Source organism: Podarcis gaigeae, assembly GCF_964106915.1.
Source record: "Podarcis gaigeae genome assembly, chromosome: 6".
Classification (NCBI taxonomy): domain Eukaryota; kingdom Metazoa; phylum Chordata; class Lepidosauria; order Squamata; family Lacertidae; genus Podarcis; species Podarcis gaigeae.
In genome coordinates, this window is record NC_139682.1 from 23,684,631 (window position 1) to 23,697,926 (window position 13,296).

The following is a 13,296-nucleotide window of genomic DNA, read 5'->3' on the forward strand; positions in this document are numbered from 1 at the left end:
TCTCCCAGAGGAAATTTCAAACCAAATAATCCATGCTGCACGTAATCTAGCTGCAAGATATGTTGGCCCTATGAATGAGGAAGCCATGGCTCTCCCAGACATTGATAAACTCCAACTCCCAGCAGCCCTAGCTACAATGGCCAGTTACCAGGGATGATGGGAGTTGGCTCCTATTGGCACACTGAGAACCCCTAGGAGCCAAGATCCCTTCACCTACCCAATAAAATATTTGAGGGGGGCAGGTGCCCCCAAGTTGATGAGCTTTGCCATTCAAAATGGTGTATGTGCATTGATTATGGGAGGGCAACACCAATTGTCCCACATCTAGAGGGCCAGAGGTCCCCCACTTCCCTGTTAATAAATAAATAATTTATATGCTGCCCATGTGACTGGGTTGTCTCAGCCACTCTGGGCAGCTCCCAACACTCTGGGTGGCTCCTGTTACGGTGATAGAAACTATTTCAAAGGAGAATGAAGTTGCAACTAAGAAATGGAAATCTGTTGCTTGGGACAGCAGCAAATGGAAAGCCACTGGTGGTGGCAAACTGAATAGTTTTAAATATGGACCCAGGAAAATATTTTTTAATAAAGTCAGAATATTGGTTCATCCAGCAGAGTAGCATTGATTCAGATAGGCAGTGGCTCTGTGTAGTGTGTCTTGGGCAGAGGCCTTTCCCATCCGATGTTTCTCACTGGATGTGCCCAAAATTGGAGTCCCTCCCTCCTAGTTGGGTGGAAACACAGATTTGATGGAAACCATGAGAGATGCACAAGATGTTTCAGACATGCAAAAAAAACTTTATTGCTGCATCTGCACAGTAGAATCCTTTGGCTCCAACTTATAGTAGCTATAGTCTAATCCACCTCTTTGTGCACTGAAGTACCATCTAGTTTCACAAAAGGAGGTACGTAAAGGTGAGGTAGAACAAGAATTGGTGCCTAAGGTTAGAGACTATCTTCACAGCAATGTTCAGGAGGGAGGGGAGTCCGCAGAACTCCTCCAAAGTGCCCCAGAGAAACTTGACTACTTCTCCACTTCTTCATCATCTGTCCTTATGTGTTTCCTTCCACCTTTCCCCTCCCAACTGCTAATCCAAGTACTTTAAAATGCACATTATTTTGGGGGTGGGAGTGGAGGAACGCATCATCATACATCTTTGGTGCCTTCCCATGCAAAACACACCCAGCAGCAAAAACAACAACAAAACAAAGAACCCCATAAGCTACACACACCTTGGGGTATGAGAACAATCACACCCAGTACTTCAGGTATTATTATAACCAGCTAAAACATGGGGCTCGTAGTAGCTGAGTTGTCTTTGTTTCTGTCCAACTTTCATTCCTGATCCAACTGGATTTGCTATTTTTTTGAAATGCTAAAATCAATACCTAAGAACCGAGATAGCAGTAGAAGTTGTGTACAATAGCAAAATTAGCACCTTCAGCTCTTTGGGGGGAGGGAGGGACACACAGCGAGACTCAGACAGATAGACCACCCCATGAAAGATCATTAAGGCACTTAATGTCCAGGCACATATTGATGCCATTACTGAATACTGACCACAATCCAGAGAAGAGCTATATGACAAAGCCAGAGGAATTCATTATCCCAACAGGCCGGAGCTCCTAAATGTCCATTAGGCGAGTATTCTTCTCCTGTTCTTCCATCCAAAGCTTGTGGTTTCTGCAGCCATCAACTATGCAAGTCATCAGGCAGAAATGGGAGGGGGGAGACTAGCAGCCATTATTAATATTCAGTCAAACCCACTATCACCAACTCTTAAATGCACCCAGGTTACAAGGTTGCAGGTAAAATGCATTCTGTCATACGGCATAAACACGTTTGTCAAACCCTGGGTTGGGAAATGGAGTCCTGGGTGTCCCCCCCTCTCCCTGCTATCTGAATGCTCAAGTATTGCACATTGTGAAAAATATGCTACAAGAGGTGTCTGCTGCCTGTCCGTCATATTAGAGGACCAACAGTGAAAGATGCTTTGGAATGTTGTTGGCTCTGCATCACAAGGCAAAATCTTCAAAGTCAATAGTGGCCAATGGAGGTCTCCAGTAAGAGAACTGGCTGAATTCTGGGGAAGCCAATGAAATGCTCACATCCTTGCCAATAGGTGGAAACAGGAGCTCTACCACCTCACTCAGTCGGTCATATCTAGAAAAAAATAGAATATAAAGGATTAAAGACAGCAAGCCTCCTTCCTTGCACTCTCACCCACTGCCCTGGAAGCACACATCTCCCTTGAATTTCAGTAAGGCAACACACACAGTTTTATCCACATACAGGGCAGGTAGAAACAAGTTGTCACACTACCAGTTGGGGATCAGGACAAGCAAAAGGATGGGAGCAGACATTACATCCAGACTGGGGATGCCATTTTCAGTGGCAAGTTCTTTCATCCACCTATTACTTTTAGTAGTGCTCACCAGGTGACGCAGTGACATTGCAAGCTTCCACTGTCACCCTCCCCCATCAATGACTGCTGTTGATCAAGGAAATAAAACCCAAACATCACACTGTGCCATGTGGCATTTAAATGTTACTGGGGCAGGAGGAGAAACTGCTGTTCTGGCTGCAGAGTTTGCTTTTCCTGGTTTTTTAAATGCATACTGGTGTGGTATAGTGAGTAGCATGTCAGACTGGGACCTGGGGAACCAAGGCTCAAATTTTCACTCAATCATGAAGCTCTTTGGGCAATGAAAGGGCAGTCACCCTCTCTTAGTTTAACCTATTTCACAGAGTTGTTTTGAGGATATTAATGTGGAAAACCATGTATGCCACCTTCAATTCACTTGAGGAAAGGCAGGATATAAATGTAACAACAATGGTAAAAGCACCATGTCTACAGTCTTGCAAAGAACTTCAAATTCAATGCAGGAAATGCTCTGGATAAATTTGAAGGCTTACGTTGACTTGTGGATTTTTATGTGCTCCAGTGTCAATTCCCCCTTGGGGTTCACAGTGAATATACGAGTTTCTGGTAACGCCACTTCTTTGTAGGCATGGACATCCTGCTCAGGAGGAAATAGAGAAAGACCAAGGTCACGGGCAAGGCAGGAATTCCCCACAAGGAAGACCCCCCCCCCGCCCCTTTCACACACTAGGTGACCCCACTCACATTTGGTCTGTTCCCAAAAGCAGCGTGGAAAGGCTGCTTGTTGCAGCCAAAGAGGTTCCGGATGTCAGTCAAACAAGCAATTTTGAACACCTCTGGCTTCTTCTCAATCACTTCCCTGTAACAATGGCGGAGAGACATTTCATTAGTACCACAGCAGGGTGCTGTTCCCGCCCATCCCCTGGCCAAATAAGGTAAGAATATAAGGGAAAAGAAGAAGCAGCGACACCAGCTTTCTCCAGCCTGGTACCCTCCAGATGTTTCGGACTGCAGGTCTCATAAGCCCAAGTTAGCACTGTAGCTTGTAACATCTGGAAGTTGTCAGGCTGGCAGTAGCTGATGTACCCATCCCATAAGAGAATCTAAGAAACAAAACCAAAGGGGGACAGGAGGTCAGACTGACTAGGTTTTAGCCTACATACACAATTGCTCCACAAATCAAATCAAAATGTTTTATTCGGCTTTACGCCCATCATGAAACACACACAACAACAACAAAATAAAACTCCGCATTTTCTCCCAATAAATCAGTGGCTGCCAACAGTTATTTTGGGAACAAGTAAAAGTTCTTCAGTTCAAGATACTTGTGAGTATGGGTAAGACATTAGTTAAATGAAGGCCATACATTTTAACACCTTACAAAACAAATTGCAAGACGGGAGTGCCTGGCATGCTCTGGTCCATGGGGTCACGAAGAGTTGGACACGACTAAACAGCAACAGAACAAATTGCACATTTACAGTGTGGATACTTTTGTAAATCCTCTCCCTTGCAAGATGTTGTCTCTCATATTTCATGCACATGATATTAAATGTCAAGGGGAGACCTTTGTGGCTTGTTAAGGATCTATTATCTGAGTCTTGGTATGTATGGATAATTGTTTTATTGCAATAAAGGATTCTGTATTGTTAACACTTTCCTTTCTCTTTAACTTGGTTTTCAGTTGCAGTGTGTGTGTGTGTGTGTGTGTGTGTATCTTTGTTGGTTGAGCCTCATATTCCATGCATTAAAAAAAAAGCAGAAAACATTCCAATGCATAAAATGTTTCCCAAATATATCCCTATGTGCTTAATTAGCTGCCTGTCCTTCTCTACATTGGAGAAGACAAAGCAAGCAGAAAATGGTGAAACACCAAAGTCCTGCTGCATAAAGCAAACCAGCTGTGTTGCATCAATACATGGTGAGGAGTGGAAAAGGGAATTTACCTATGGAAGGCTGAGATGAGACTGCTGGGCGCCAACAGTATGGGACCTTTTGGGAGCACACAGCCCTGGTCATTGACGCATGTCAGGTATCCTTTGGTGATATGTGCCATGCCAATGGATCTGGCTGAACAGTAGAGAAACTTGTATCCATTCCTGGAACGAAGGTATAATTAATACAAGGAAAATATCTGCATAATGCCCAGACCCTTTGGGTCATATCCACACCATATAAAAACACTTTTATACCACTTTAACAGTCATGGCTTCTCCCAAAGAACTCTGGGAGTTGTAGTTTGTTAAGGTTCTCCTAGCAGCTCTTAGCACCCTTTACAAACTACAGTTCCCAAGGTTCTTTGGGAGGTATGGTATGAATGAAAGTGATCTTAGTCTCCACCTCCAGTTTCAATGGCTTGACTTTAATTACTCAGACCCATTCCTTACTCTTAGAGTAAAGCAAGGCTGCAGTTTGGAGTGCTGAAATATTTCTCAAAGACCCCTCTAGTGTCAATAACATTTGCCTTTTAAAAGTCATTGTCACCCCTCTCCCATTCTGCTGCTGCTTCATTGCCCTTGTCATATTGGAAGAAAGGAGGGATATAAACAAAATAACATACATATTTTTAAATAACAAAACAATGGTAGGGACATAGGGAAATAGTATTACAAGAATACAGACATTGTTTAAAGGAGACTGGTTTTTAAAGAAATCACTTCCGAGGAGATGAGTTGTCATGGGTATCAAGAAGTATAAAACCTTTAACAAACTGACCAGAAGGAAAAGAAGAAAATAACATTTTCCCCTGACTTTCAGAATTCGATATGCTGAGCAGTTGCAAAACATATCTGAATAAAAAAGTATATCCTACTCTCCAGTGATTTTTCATACTCGTACACATTAATTTGGCGAAGCCCGTAAGTAGACCCTGTTCTCACCTAAGGGACAAGTTTACCACCAAAGATGGACTACAAAGTAGCTACAACTTACAAGTGGATTTTGTGGAAGAGCTTTGCAATGCCTTGGTGGGTCCAGTCTTTCCCAAGGTGTGGCAAGATATGCCCTAGAGCATCAGACCTAATGGGAAGAGGAATAATGAGAAACACATATGCATATAAAACAACTATGAACTTCTTGCAGTTCAGGGTCTACCTCATGGTTCAGGGTCTACCTTATAGTGAAAATCTGGTGACCGTTATATGTTGTTATGTGGGATTCGCAGCAAATTGTTACAGAGCTTCCTCATTTCCTAAGGGAAGACCTTCCGTTTAGAGTTTCAGTCCGGCACTTAGCTATGCCATCCTCCAGGACAGCATTAGCTATAAAAGGCCCAAGCAATCCAATCTAACAACCCACCTTCCACTAGTTTTCCATTTTTCTTTTCCAACTGATACTTAACATTCCATGGCTGCTGGAAACATGTGAGCCTGCACAGTCCTCATTAGATTATTTTGGGTGGGAGCTTTCACTGCCCATTTCAGTATTGTGTTTTTGTTTCCCAGTGCATGTTGACACTTTACTTTTGTTTCTCAGTGGCCCCATTTTGCCTCCAATCCTGCTGGCATGGTGGCACCATGTTCAGTGCTAATGGGAGTGATGCCAAAGGGACTTACCTGGTGATAGTTCCATCAATGTCAGAGATCACCACCTTGTCATCCCAGTTCCATAGATAGATGTTGGCTTCACAACGACATGTGCCCTGGTACTGAGTGGTCACGCTGAACACTACCTCATTGACACCGTCTCTCAGGTTCAGACTTTTCTACAGTAAAGAGAGAATTTTTTAAAGAAAAAACCCAAAAACCCACACACCATGTTCAGCATCTGTCCATTGCTGTTAGTGTAGATTAGCCATCACATAGTGGATTATTATTATTATTTTATTTTAAAAATCAGTCAGGGGAAAACGGATGCAATTGGTGGCAATGATGAAGGGTGATCTACACCATTCTTATACTGCTATATCTCTAAATGATGTATAGAAAACTGAAGCAACCACAGACAACATAAGCAAAAATATTACAAAAAATACGTGAGGTTATAGGGAACCAGGCAGAGGGTCTTCTCGGTAGTGGTGCCTGCCCTGTGGAATGCCCTCCCATCAGATGTCAAAGAAATGAACAACTAACTGACTTTTAGAAGACGTCTGAAGGCAGCCCTGTTTAGGGAAGTTTTGAATGACTGATGTTTTAATGTATTTTTAATCTTTTGTTGGAAGCCGCCCAGAGTGGCTGGGAAAACCCAGCCAGATGGGCGGGGTATAAATAATAAACTATATTATTATATAAAAATGTAATTTTATATATATATATATATATATATATATATATATATATATATATATGCTTTCGTAGATTTTCACGGGTACAGGAATGCAGGTTTTGGTGTCCTCGGGTGTCTTCCCGTGTAAAAGTTGGGGTGTCTAGGCGACGTTTCGACGAGGTCTCACTCGTCATCTTCAGGCTGGTGCTTTCGGCTTCTTGTTACTGGAACAGAGCGGGATCTCAATGTTTGAGTTCCTATAAATATCAAGGGCACTACAGATAAAATTAGCAAAATCCTCCATAAACACAATATCAAAACAGCCTTTTGCACCAACCAAAAAATAGCCAATATCCTCAGAAACCCCAAGGATAAAATCCAGTTGGAAAACCAAGGGATCTATGAAATACCCTGCAAAGTCTGCCCAGCCACGTACATTGGACAAACAAACAGACGAATAAATGCACGTATCGCAGAACACAAGAATGCCGTCAAAAAAGAAGAAAAAACTTCCTCTCTTTTCCAACACATGAAAGAAACAGGACACGAAATTAATTTTGCAGATTCCAAATTGCTCTTTAACACGGAACATCACCACAAGAGAATAATCATGGAAGCCATCGAGATAGAGAAACACCCTCACAACATGAACAAGCGTGACGACACATCCCGCTTGCCAGACATCTGGAAATTAGCCCTCCCCACAAAAACTGACACCAGATCCAGAGGCACACAGAACGCCAACACCAATCAACCACACCAGACCCAAACCCAGACCCTCTCCACAGATGAATTACTGACACCATCCAGTAGCCAATCCATGGTGGCACCTCCGGATGCTGCACCCCCCTGCAATCCCTACACAGATCTGGCTGACACAAGCCACAAAACCACAGCTCGCCCCTATACACGAAGCCAAGCCAAAGCACAACTAAGTGCAATACAGCCATCTTCTCAGGAAAACTCTTCACAAAGTTCAAGAGGTCAAGACACAAAGACTTTAGCAACTAATCCACACCTAATGACCCACCTAAGTGGTACTCAGGATATCACTCAAGAAATCACTCAAGGTATCTCTCAAGTAATTAAGGAACAAAAGAAGAAAAGGCACACTAGCCTGGGAACTTCCTCTCTGCCCAGAACATTGGAGGCTAGACACCACACCCCCTCTACAGTATTTATAGGAACTCAAACATTGAGATCCCGCTCTGTTCCAGTAACAAGAAGCCGAAAGCACCAGCCTGAAGATGACGAGTGAGACCTCGTCGAAACGTCGCCTAGACACCCCAACTTTTACACGGGAAGACACCCGAGGACACCAAAACCTGCATATATATATATATATATATATATATATATATATATATCAGTATTAGTTCATTTTCCTTCTGATACACCCTCCCTCTCAGCCTCCAGGTTCTTACTCCAGGTCCAAACAAACTTTCAGACCCCCCCTCCAAAAGTGTTCCTAGTAACAGCAGACATCACCCTAGTCTCTCAGTCTGGACTTGCTTTTCACGGGTTGTCCCAAAGTGAATGGTGTCCTCAGCCTGCCCACTGCTGTGTCTCATTCAACTGCACTCTCCACACCAAGTTCCAGATACAGCAGGTTTGTTGAATTTCCCAGGGGGTCGAAAGGCTGGGGGAAAGTATCCTCCTCTACTCATAGCTCTTTCTTCACCCTCTGTACTCTCCTCCTCCTCCTCCAGCTTGCAGTGATAATGGGAGCTTTTTTCTAAAGGCAATTGCCATGTCCTGCCAAGATTGCCATGTCCTTACCAAGATGGTGGGGAGCAGAGAAGGCTTTAAATTTATTGTCCTCACATGCTGCAGTTCCAATGACAATCACTCATAACCTCAGCCTAGTATTTATTTATCTTTATTAAAAAAAAACCTACAGCTGCTCACCCTACACCATTAATATGATGTGTAGTTAGGCCCTTAACATCCAAAAGCCATTGGGATGTAACTCATAGTTAAGGGGTCTGGAAACTTCTGTTTCAGTGTATCTGAAGAAGTGTGCATGCACACGAAAGCTCATACCAAGAACTGACTTAGTTGGTCTTTAAGGTGCTACTGGAAGGAATTTTTTTTGTTTTGATCATAGTTAAGGGGTTTGAGCTGTAATTGGGAAGGACCATCCAGAAATTCCAGTGAGGCAAGCCTGTTTGGAGGCCCATCTCTCAAAGCAAAGAAGTCACATTAATACATACAAAAGGCAGCAAGGGGGGGGGGGGGAGAACCCCTTAAAACTACGTACAATTTGATCTGAAGAGAGCCTTAGGGATTTCTTGTAGGTTGGAAGAAACTTCTGCGTGAGAGCATCTGGTACGGGTCTCTCCCCTCGGCCTGAGGATATAGACTCGTCATCGCTGGATGAACCATCATCTCTTCTGCAGTACAAAGAAGCAGAATGAGAATTCAAGAGTGAAAATGGGGCAAAGATCAAGAATAGCAGCCAAATCCCAAAGAACAGGAAAATGGCTATTCACTATTTGAGGGGAAACAGAGGTGTCGCCATACATAATTCTGGGGAATCTGAAATGAGTCAAGGTCATCACCTAAGCCACTTGTGGCCTTCTAGAAGGTGCTGGGTTCCCAGTTCCCACCGGTCTCAGCCAGCACTGCAAATGGTCATGGGTAATCAACTCCCATGGATAGTAAACTCTAGCAACATCTGGAGGGGGGAAAGTTCTCATTCCTGCCCTAAGCAGTTACCAGCAAGCATAGACTTGCCTAGATGTTAAGAAGTAGATGCTACGTAAAAAAGTGTGACAAAATTAATGGAGGATGATGCGATCATTGACCATGATGGCTATACTCTGCCTCCATGGTCAGAGGCAGTGATGAATCCAAATACCAATTGCTAGAAGCCACAGGAGAGGAGAGTGCTGTTGTGTTTGGGTCTCGCTTTGTGAGTTTTCCACTGTGAGAACAGGATACTGATGGGCTATTGGCCTGATCCAGCAGGCCGTTCTTAAGCATTGTTCTCCAGAGGCTATAATACAATATCCAGAATAAACTTGGGTCTAGAAAACACAGCAATCTTCCTGAGGGAAGGAGAAACAAAGAGCAGAAGCATTTCATAGAACCATTGGCAGGCAAGTTTCCATGTTGAACAATGAAAGGGAAGGGAAGGAATGTTTGTAGCTCAATGATGCTTACAAAAGATCCCAGTTTCAATTCCCAGAATTTACAGGTAAGGCTGGGAAAGGCTCTCTGTCTGAAACCCTGGAAAATTGCTGTCAGGAGATGCAGACAATACAGGCATATATGGCCCAATTGAGACAGGGATTGAGGGTTTTGCAAGATTTAAAAATAAATATGGTTTCCTCATTATAACTTTTAAAAAGCAAAGAACAAAACCAGTAACTTTGTCCTTTGGTATCCTGAACATTGCTTCACCTCAGGGCATGCTGACATCTTACCTCCACAGTGAGGAATTTGCTCTCCTAGATTTCTGTGCACTGGATTCATGCTGTGGGCACAAGAGATTGAAAATCACTAATCTTCTTTAAGCAACAGTTCAAGCAGAAAACCAAAGTCTTAGGCACACCACAAAGAAGCAGGTGCAATGGCATCTCCAAGCACAGACAAATATACCAAAGAAAATATTCTTTCCTCAGGGGTGAAGGAACTTGTGGACCTCAAGCTATTGCTGGATTCTCAATAGCCTTAAAGAGGAATTTCAAGGAGCACAGGTCCCCTATAGTGTTCACAACGTGACACATTTTCATAGGCAATAATCCTAATTTTAACGCTGAGGAATCGGTGGGAGGAGGATCACCCAGTCAAGTGTGGCAATGTGAGCTTGGGTATAGGAGCATAGCATCTCCAACACACATGGAAGGAACAAGTCTGAAATTGGGCCCTTAGCACTTTTTAATAATGCAAAAAGGTGAAAGTGAAAAGGTGACAACAGAGAGATTGCCTATCTATTTCTGGTAGACAGAATCATATTGGATTCAGAGTCAGCCCTCCTCTGCCGGAGGATGTTTGCAATTCTAGCAGCTAAGCTGTCATGTTGTGGAGAAGCTAGGCCTTTGTATCTGGTATTTTGACGTTGTAATGACACAGACATTTGATTTATCCACTGATGTCTCACAGGGCTGGAGTCAGGAGGGGCTGTGTGCTATTTTGTGGGGGGTGGGGGAGGAAGGAATGCTAGTGAAGCTGGTGAAGAGACAGGGTGACTAAAGGACGTTGACCTGAGAAGCAGGAGCCTGAGGAAATAATGGCCAGTGGAGACAGCAAATTCCCAGAATTATTTAGTCGGGGGGGGGGGGGAGCCAAACCTGATTAAAGTGGCATATCAGCACTTTAAATGTAAGGTGTAAATGTGGCCTCCTCCAAATCTACCTCTGCAGCACTGAAGAGACTGTATCACACCTTTTTCCTGTGCTTGAGTAAATGTTAGAATTTTATCAAGAGGGAAAATATCAAGAGGCCACTTTCACATTCATGTTAGCTAATCCCAAGTTGAAGTTCAGCTCCAGATCAGTTGTCTACAGAAGTTCAGTCCAAAATGTTGCAATGCCACAGAGCAACATTTCCTTCTTGCAGCGTAACTTCATAGAATCATGGTGCACAAAGTACCTCCTCATGTGAAAGTTCTCTTCGCCGCCAGGAAAACCACCACCTGCCACCCTTCTTGGGCATCTTTTCCTTCATGAGCCTGTCGACAGTACTCTGATGGCATGAAGAGAGAACGAGTGGTGAACTAGGTTCAACCCCAAATGAGATCATCCACATACCATGACAGGATGTTTTTACTACCTTAATTAAAAACAGCAATTGATGAGTCATACAGATGTAGGATATGCCCTAGATTCCAGAGCAGCCAGTATCAAATGCTTGTGCCCCATCCGCATTGCACATTTAAAGCAGTATTATTCCACTTTGAAATAGTCACAATTGTCCACAAAGAATCACGGGAGCTTCAGTTTGCTAAGGGAGCTGAAAGAAGACCCCTATTCCCCACACAGAGCAACAATTACTATCCCAGGAGAAATAGTATGACCAAGCAGGCAGAGAGCCCCCAGAATGAACAGCTGATCAACAAGTGCTGGCACAGAACTAGCACCAGCTTGTCTTCCAGACCAGAAGTGCAGAGAACTATGATGTGTTACAAAGGTTTACTAAAGTTTTGTGGGGTGAGAAGATGCAATTTTATCCAAAGAGAATTCCCATGCATATAGAGACAGGACATGTCAAAGTCAGCTTAGAAATTCTTGCTCTAGAATACAGGTACCAGCTTGTCAGTGATCTGGAATGCAGGAGGTAAGAAAACTTCTGCTGTGTCAAGACTCCAGCTATCAAGGTGAAGTGAAAATAAAGGCTTTTAAAAGGCTGCTAAACCAACCAAAGTCAGAAATTGGTACTCATAGCCACTGTGGCCTGTGACAATGATGGATCCAGGAATAACTCCATGCTATACACTTGCTCCTTTCCATCTAGAGCTGGCTGTCTTCAGATATTAAACATCTGTGCCAAAGCATTCTTTGAGTTTTGAGACCTATGAGCTTAAGTAAGGCATTTCAGTTCTCCAACTTTGTTTAGACTACTTACCTTGGGAAGTTCCTTTTGGAAAGCTTGTAGGGAGAGGAGCATAGGGGCTGCAACTGCCCAGTTATAATATCTGCAAGCAAAGAGAGGGGAAGAAATTTCACTCTGCCTATACCCCCATTCATGTGGTAGCAAAGCATTGAGTTATGGATGTACCAGTGAGGATGCAGCATGAAAAGACATGCATTCAGAACACTCCTACACACACACCTGGGCTCACTGACACCTTACATGGTACTCAAACTGTTATACTTTCACAACAGACAGAAAGCTGAAATTTGGCGTGCACTGCCCAAGACGACTCTAAAAATGGCTTATTGGTAAGGTTTTCCTCTGGACAGTGCAACATGAATTCTACCCCATAATTGCAGCCATCCGCAAATGCACTACAAGCACTACAAGCCAAGCCCAGCACACCTTATTTTTACTGTTGTCAGTGACAGCGAGCTTATAATGAAGGGCTGTGGGACTTCATACATGTCAGCAAACTTTAGATTGCACAGGGAATATTTTCAGCGCAGACAGAACATAGCAGACACAGCAGAATAAGAGAGGAATGAACGTCCCACCTTCATCTTTGATGGATGTGGGCTGTGGGAGGCAGATTTCTAAGAATAGCCAATAATTTATCTAGGCTCACATAATGGAAGCTGGTTAATGTGTGCATGCATGTTTGCACCCGTAAAGCAGTTATTGGGGGCGGGGAGGAGCAGAGCAGAAAGTGCTCTTTCTACTAACTTCTTGTGGATCTGGATCACCAAATTTGGGTCCTCGAGTATTGCTGGGTTCTCCAAAAACTCTTGGTAGGAAACTATGTGCTTCATGAACTTCTCAGCTAGAAATGGAAGGGAGAGAGAAATATATGCCAGTTGGCCAGCAACCCTCCAGCAACTTGCAAAGCTAGTGGTGACTGCTAACTAGAGGATCATGACAAACAAGGAGCCCCTCCCCCTTGCCACAGGTAGGGTGGAGCCACCCTTTCAACTCCAGCATCACGGCAATTTACTGAGACAGTGCTGGGACAGCACTGAGGATGGAGATACACAGGCACACCCGTGAAGCCAATCGGGCACTGGTGACAGTGTCAGGGGGGGGGCTCTTCCCCATTACACCGGCCACTGCTGCCTAGGACTCCCATGCAGAC

The 13,296-nt window shown here is 43.8% G+C and overlaps 1 protein-coding gene across 3 annotated transcripts in view; it reads right to left on the reverse strand.

Moving 5' to 3' along the window:
- Positions 1-777: 777 nt before the first annotated feature.
- The window catches only part of LPIN3 (lipin 3), a 36,473-nt gene continuing 23,954 nt past the window's right edge, over positions 778-13,296 (reverse strand). For 2 of the 3 annotated variants that reach the window (XM_083746183.1, XM_083746184.1), the window contains exons 10-20: positions 12,891-12,987; positions 12,156-12,225; positions 11,184-11,276; positions 10,016-10,065; positions 8,848-8,980; positions 5,939-6,087; positions 5,316-5,402; positions 4,331-4,483; positions 3,129-3,243; positions 2,918-3,021; positions 778-2,164 (exon numbers count right to left, since the gene is read on the reverse strand). In XM_083746183.1, coding sequence (XP_083602309.1) covers positions 2,017-2,164; positions 2,918-3,021; positions 3,129-3,243; positions 4,331-4,483; positions 5,316-5,402; positions 5,939-6,087; positions 8,848-8,980; positions 10,016-10,065; positions 11,184-11,276; positions 12,156-12,225; positions 12,891-12,987 — 1,199 coding nt within the window. In that variant the 3' untranslated portion in view covers positions 778-2,016. The remainder of the gene's footprint in view (positions 2,165-2,917; positions 3,022-3,128; positions 3,244-4,330; positions 4,484-5,315; positions 5,403-5,938; positions 6,088-8,847; positions 8,981-10,015; positions 10,066-11,183; positions 11,277-12,155; positions 12,226-12,890; positions 12,988-13,296) is intronic. The other variant, XM_083746185.1, reaches the window with a different exon arrangement.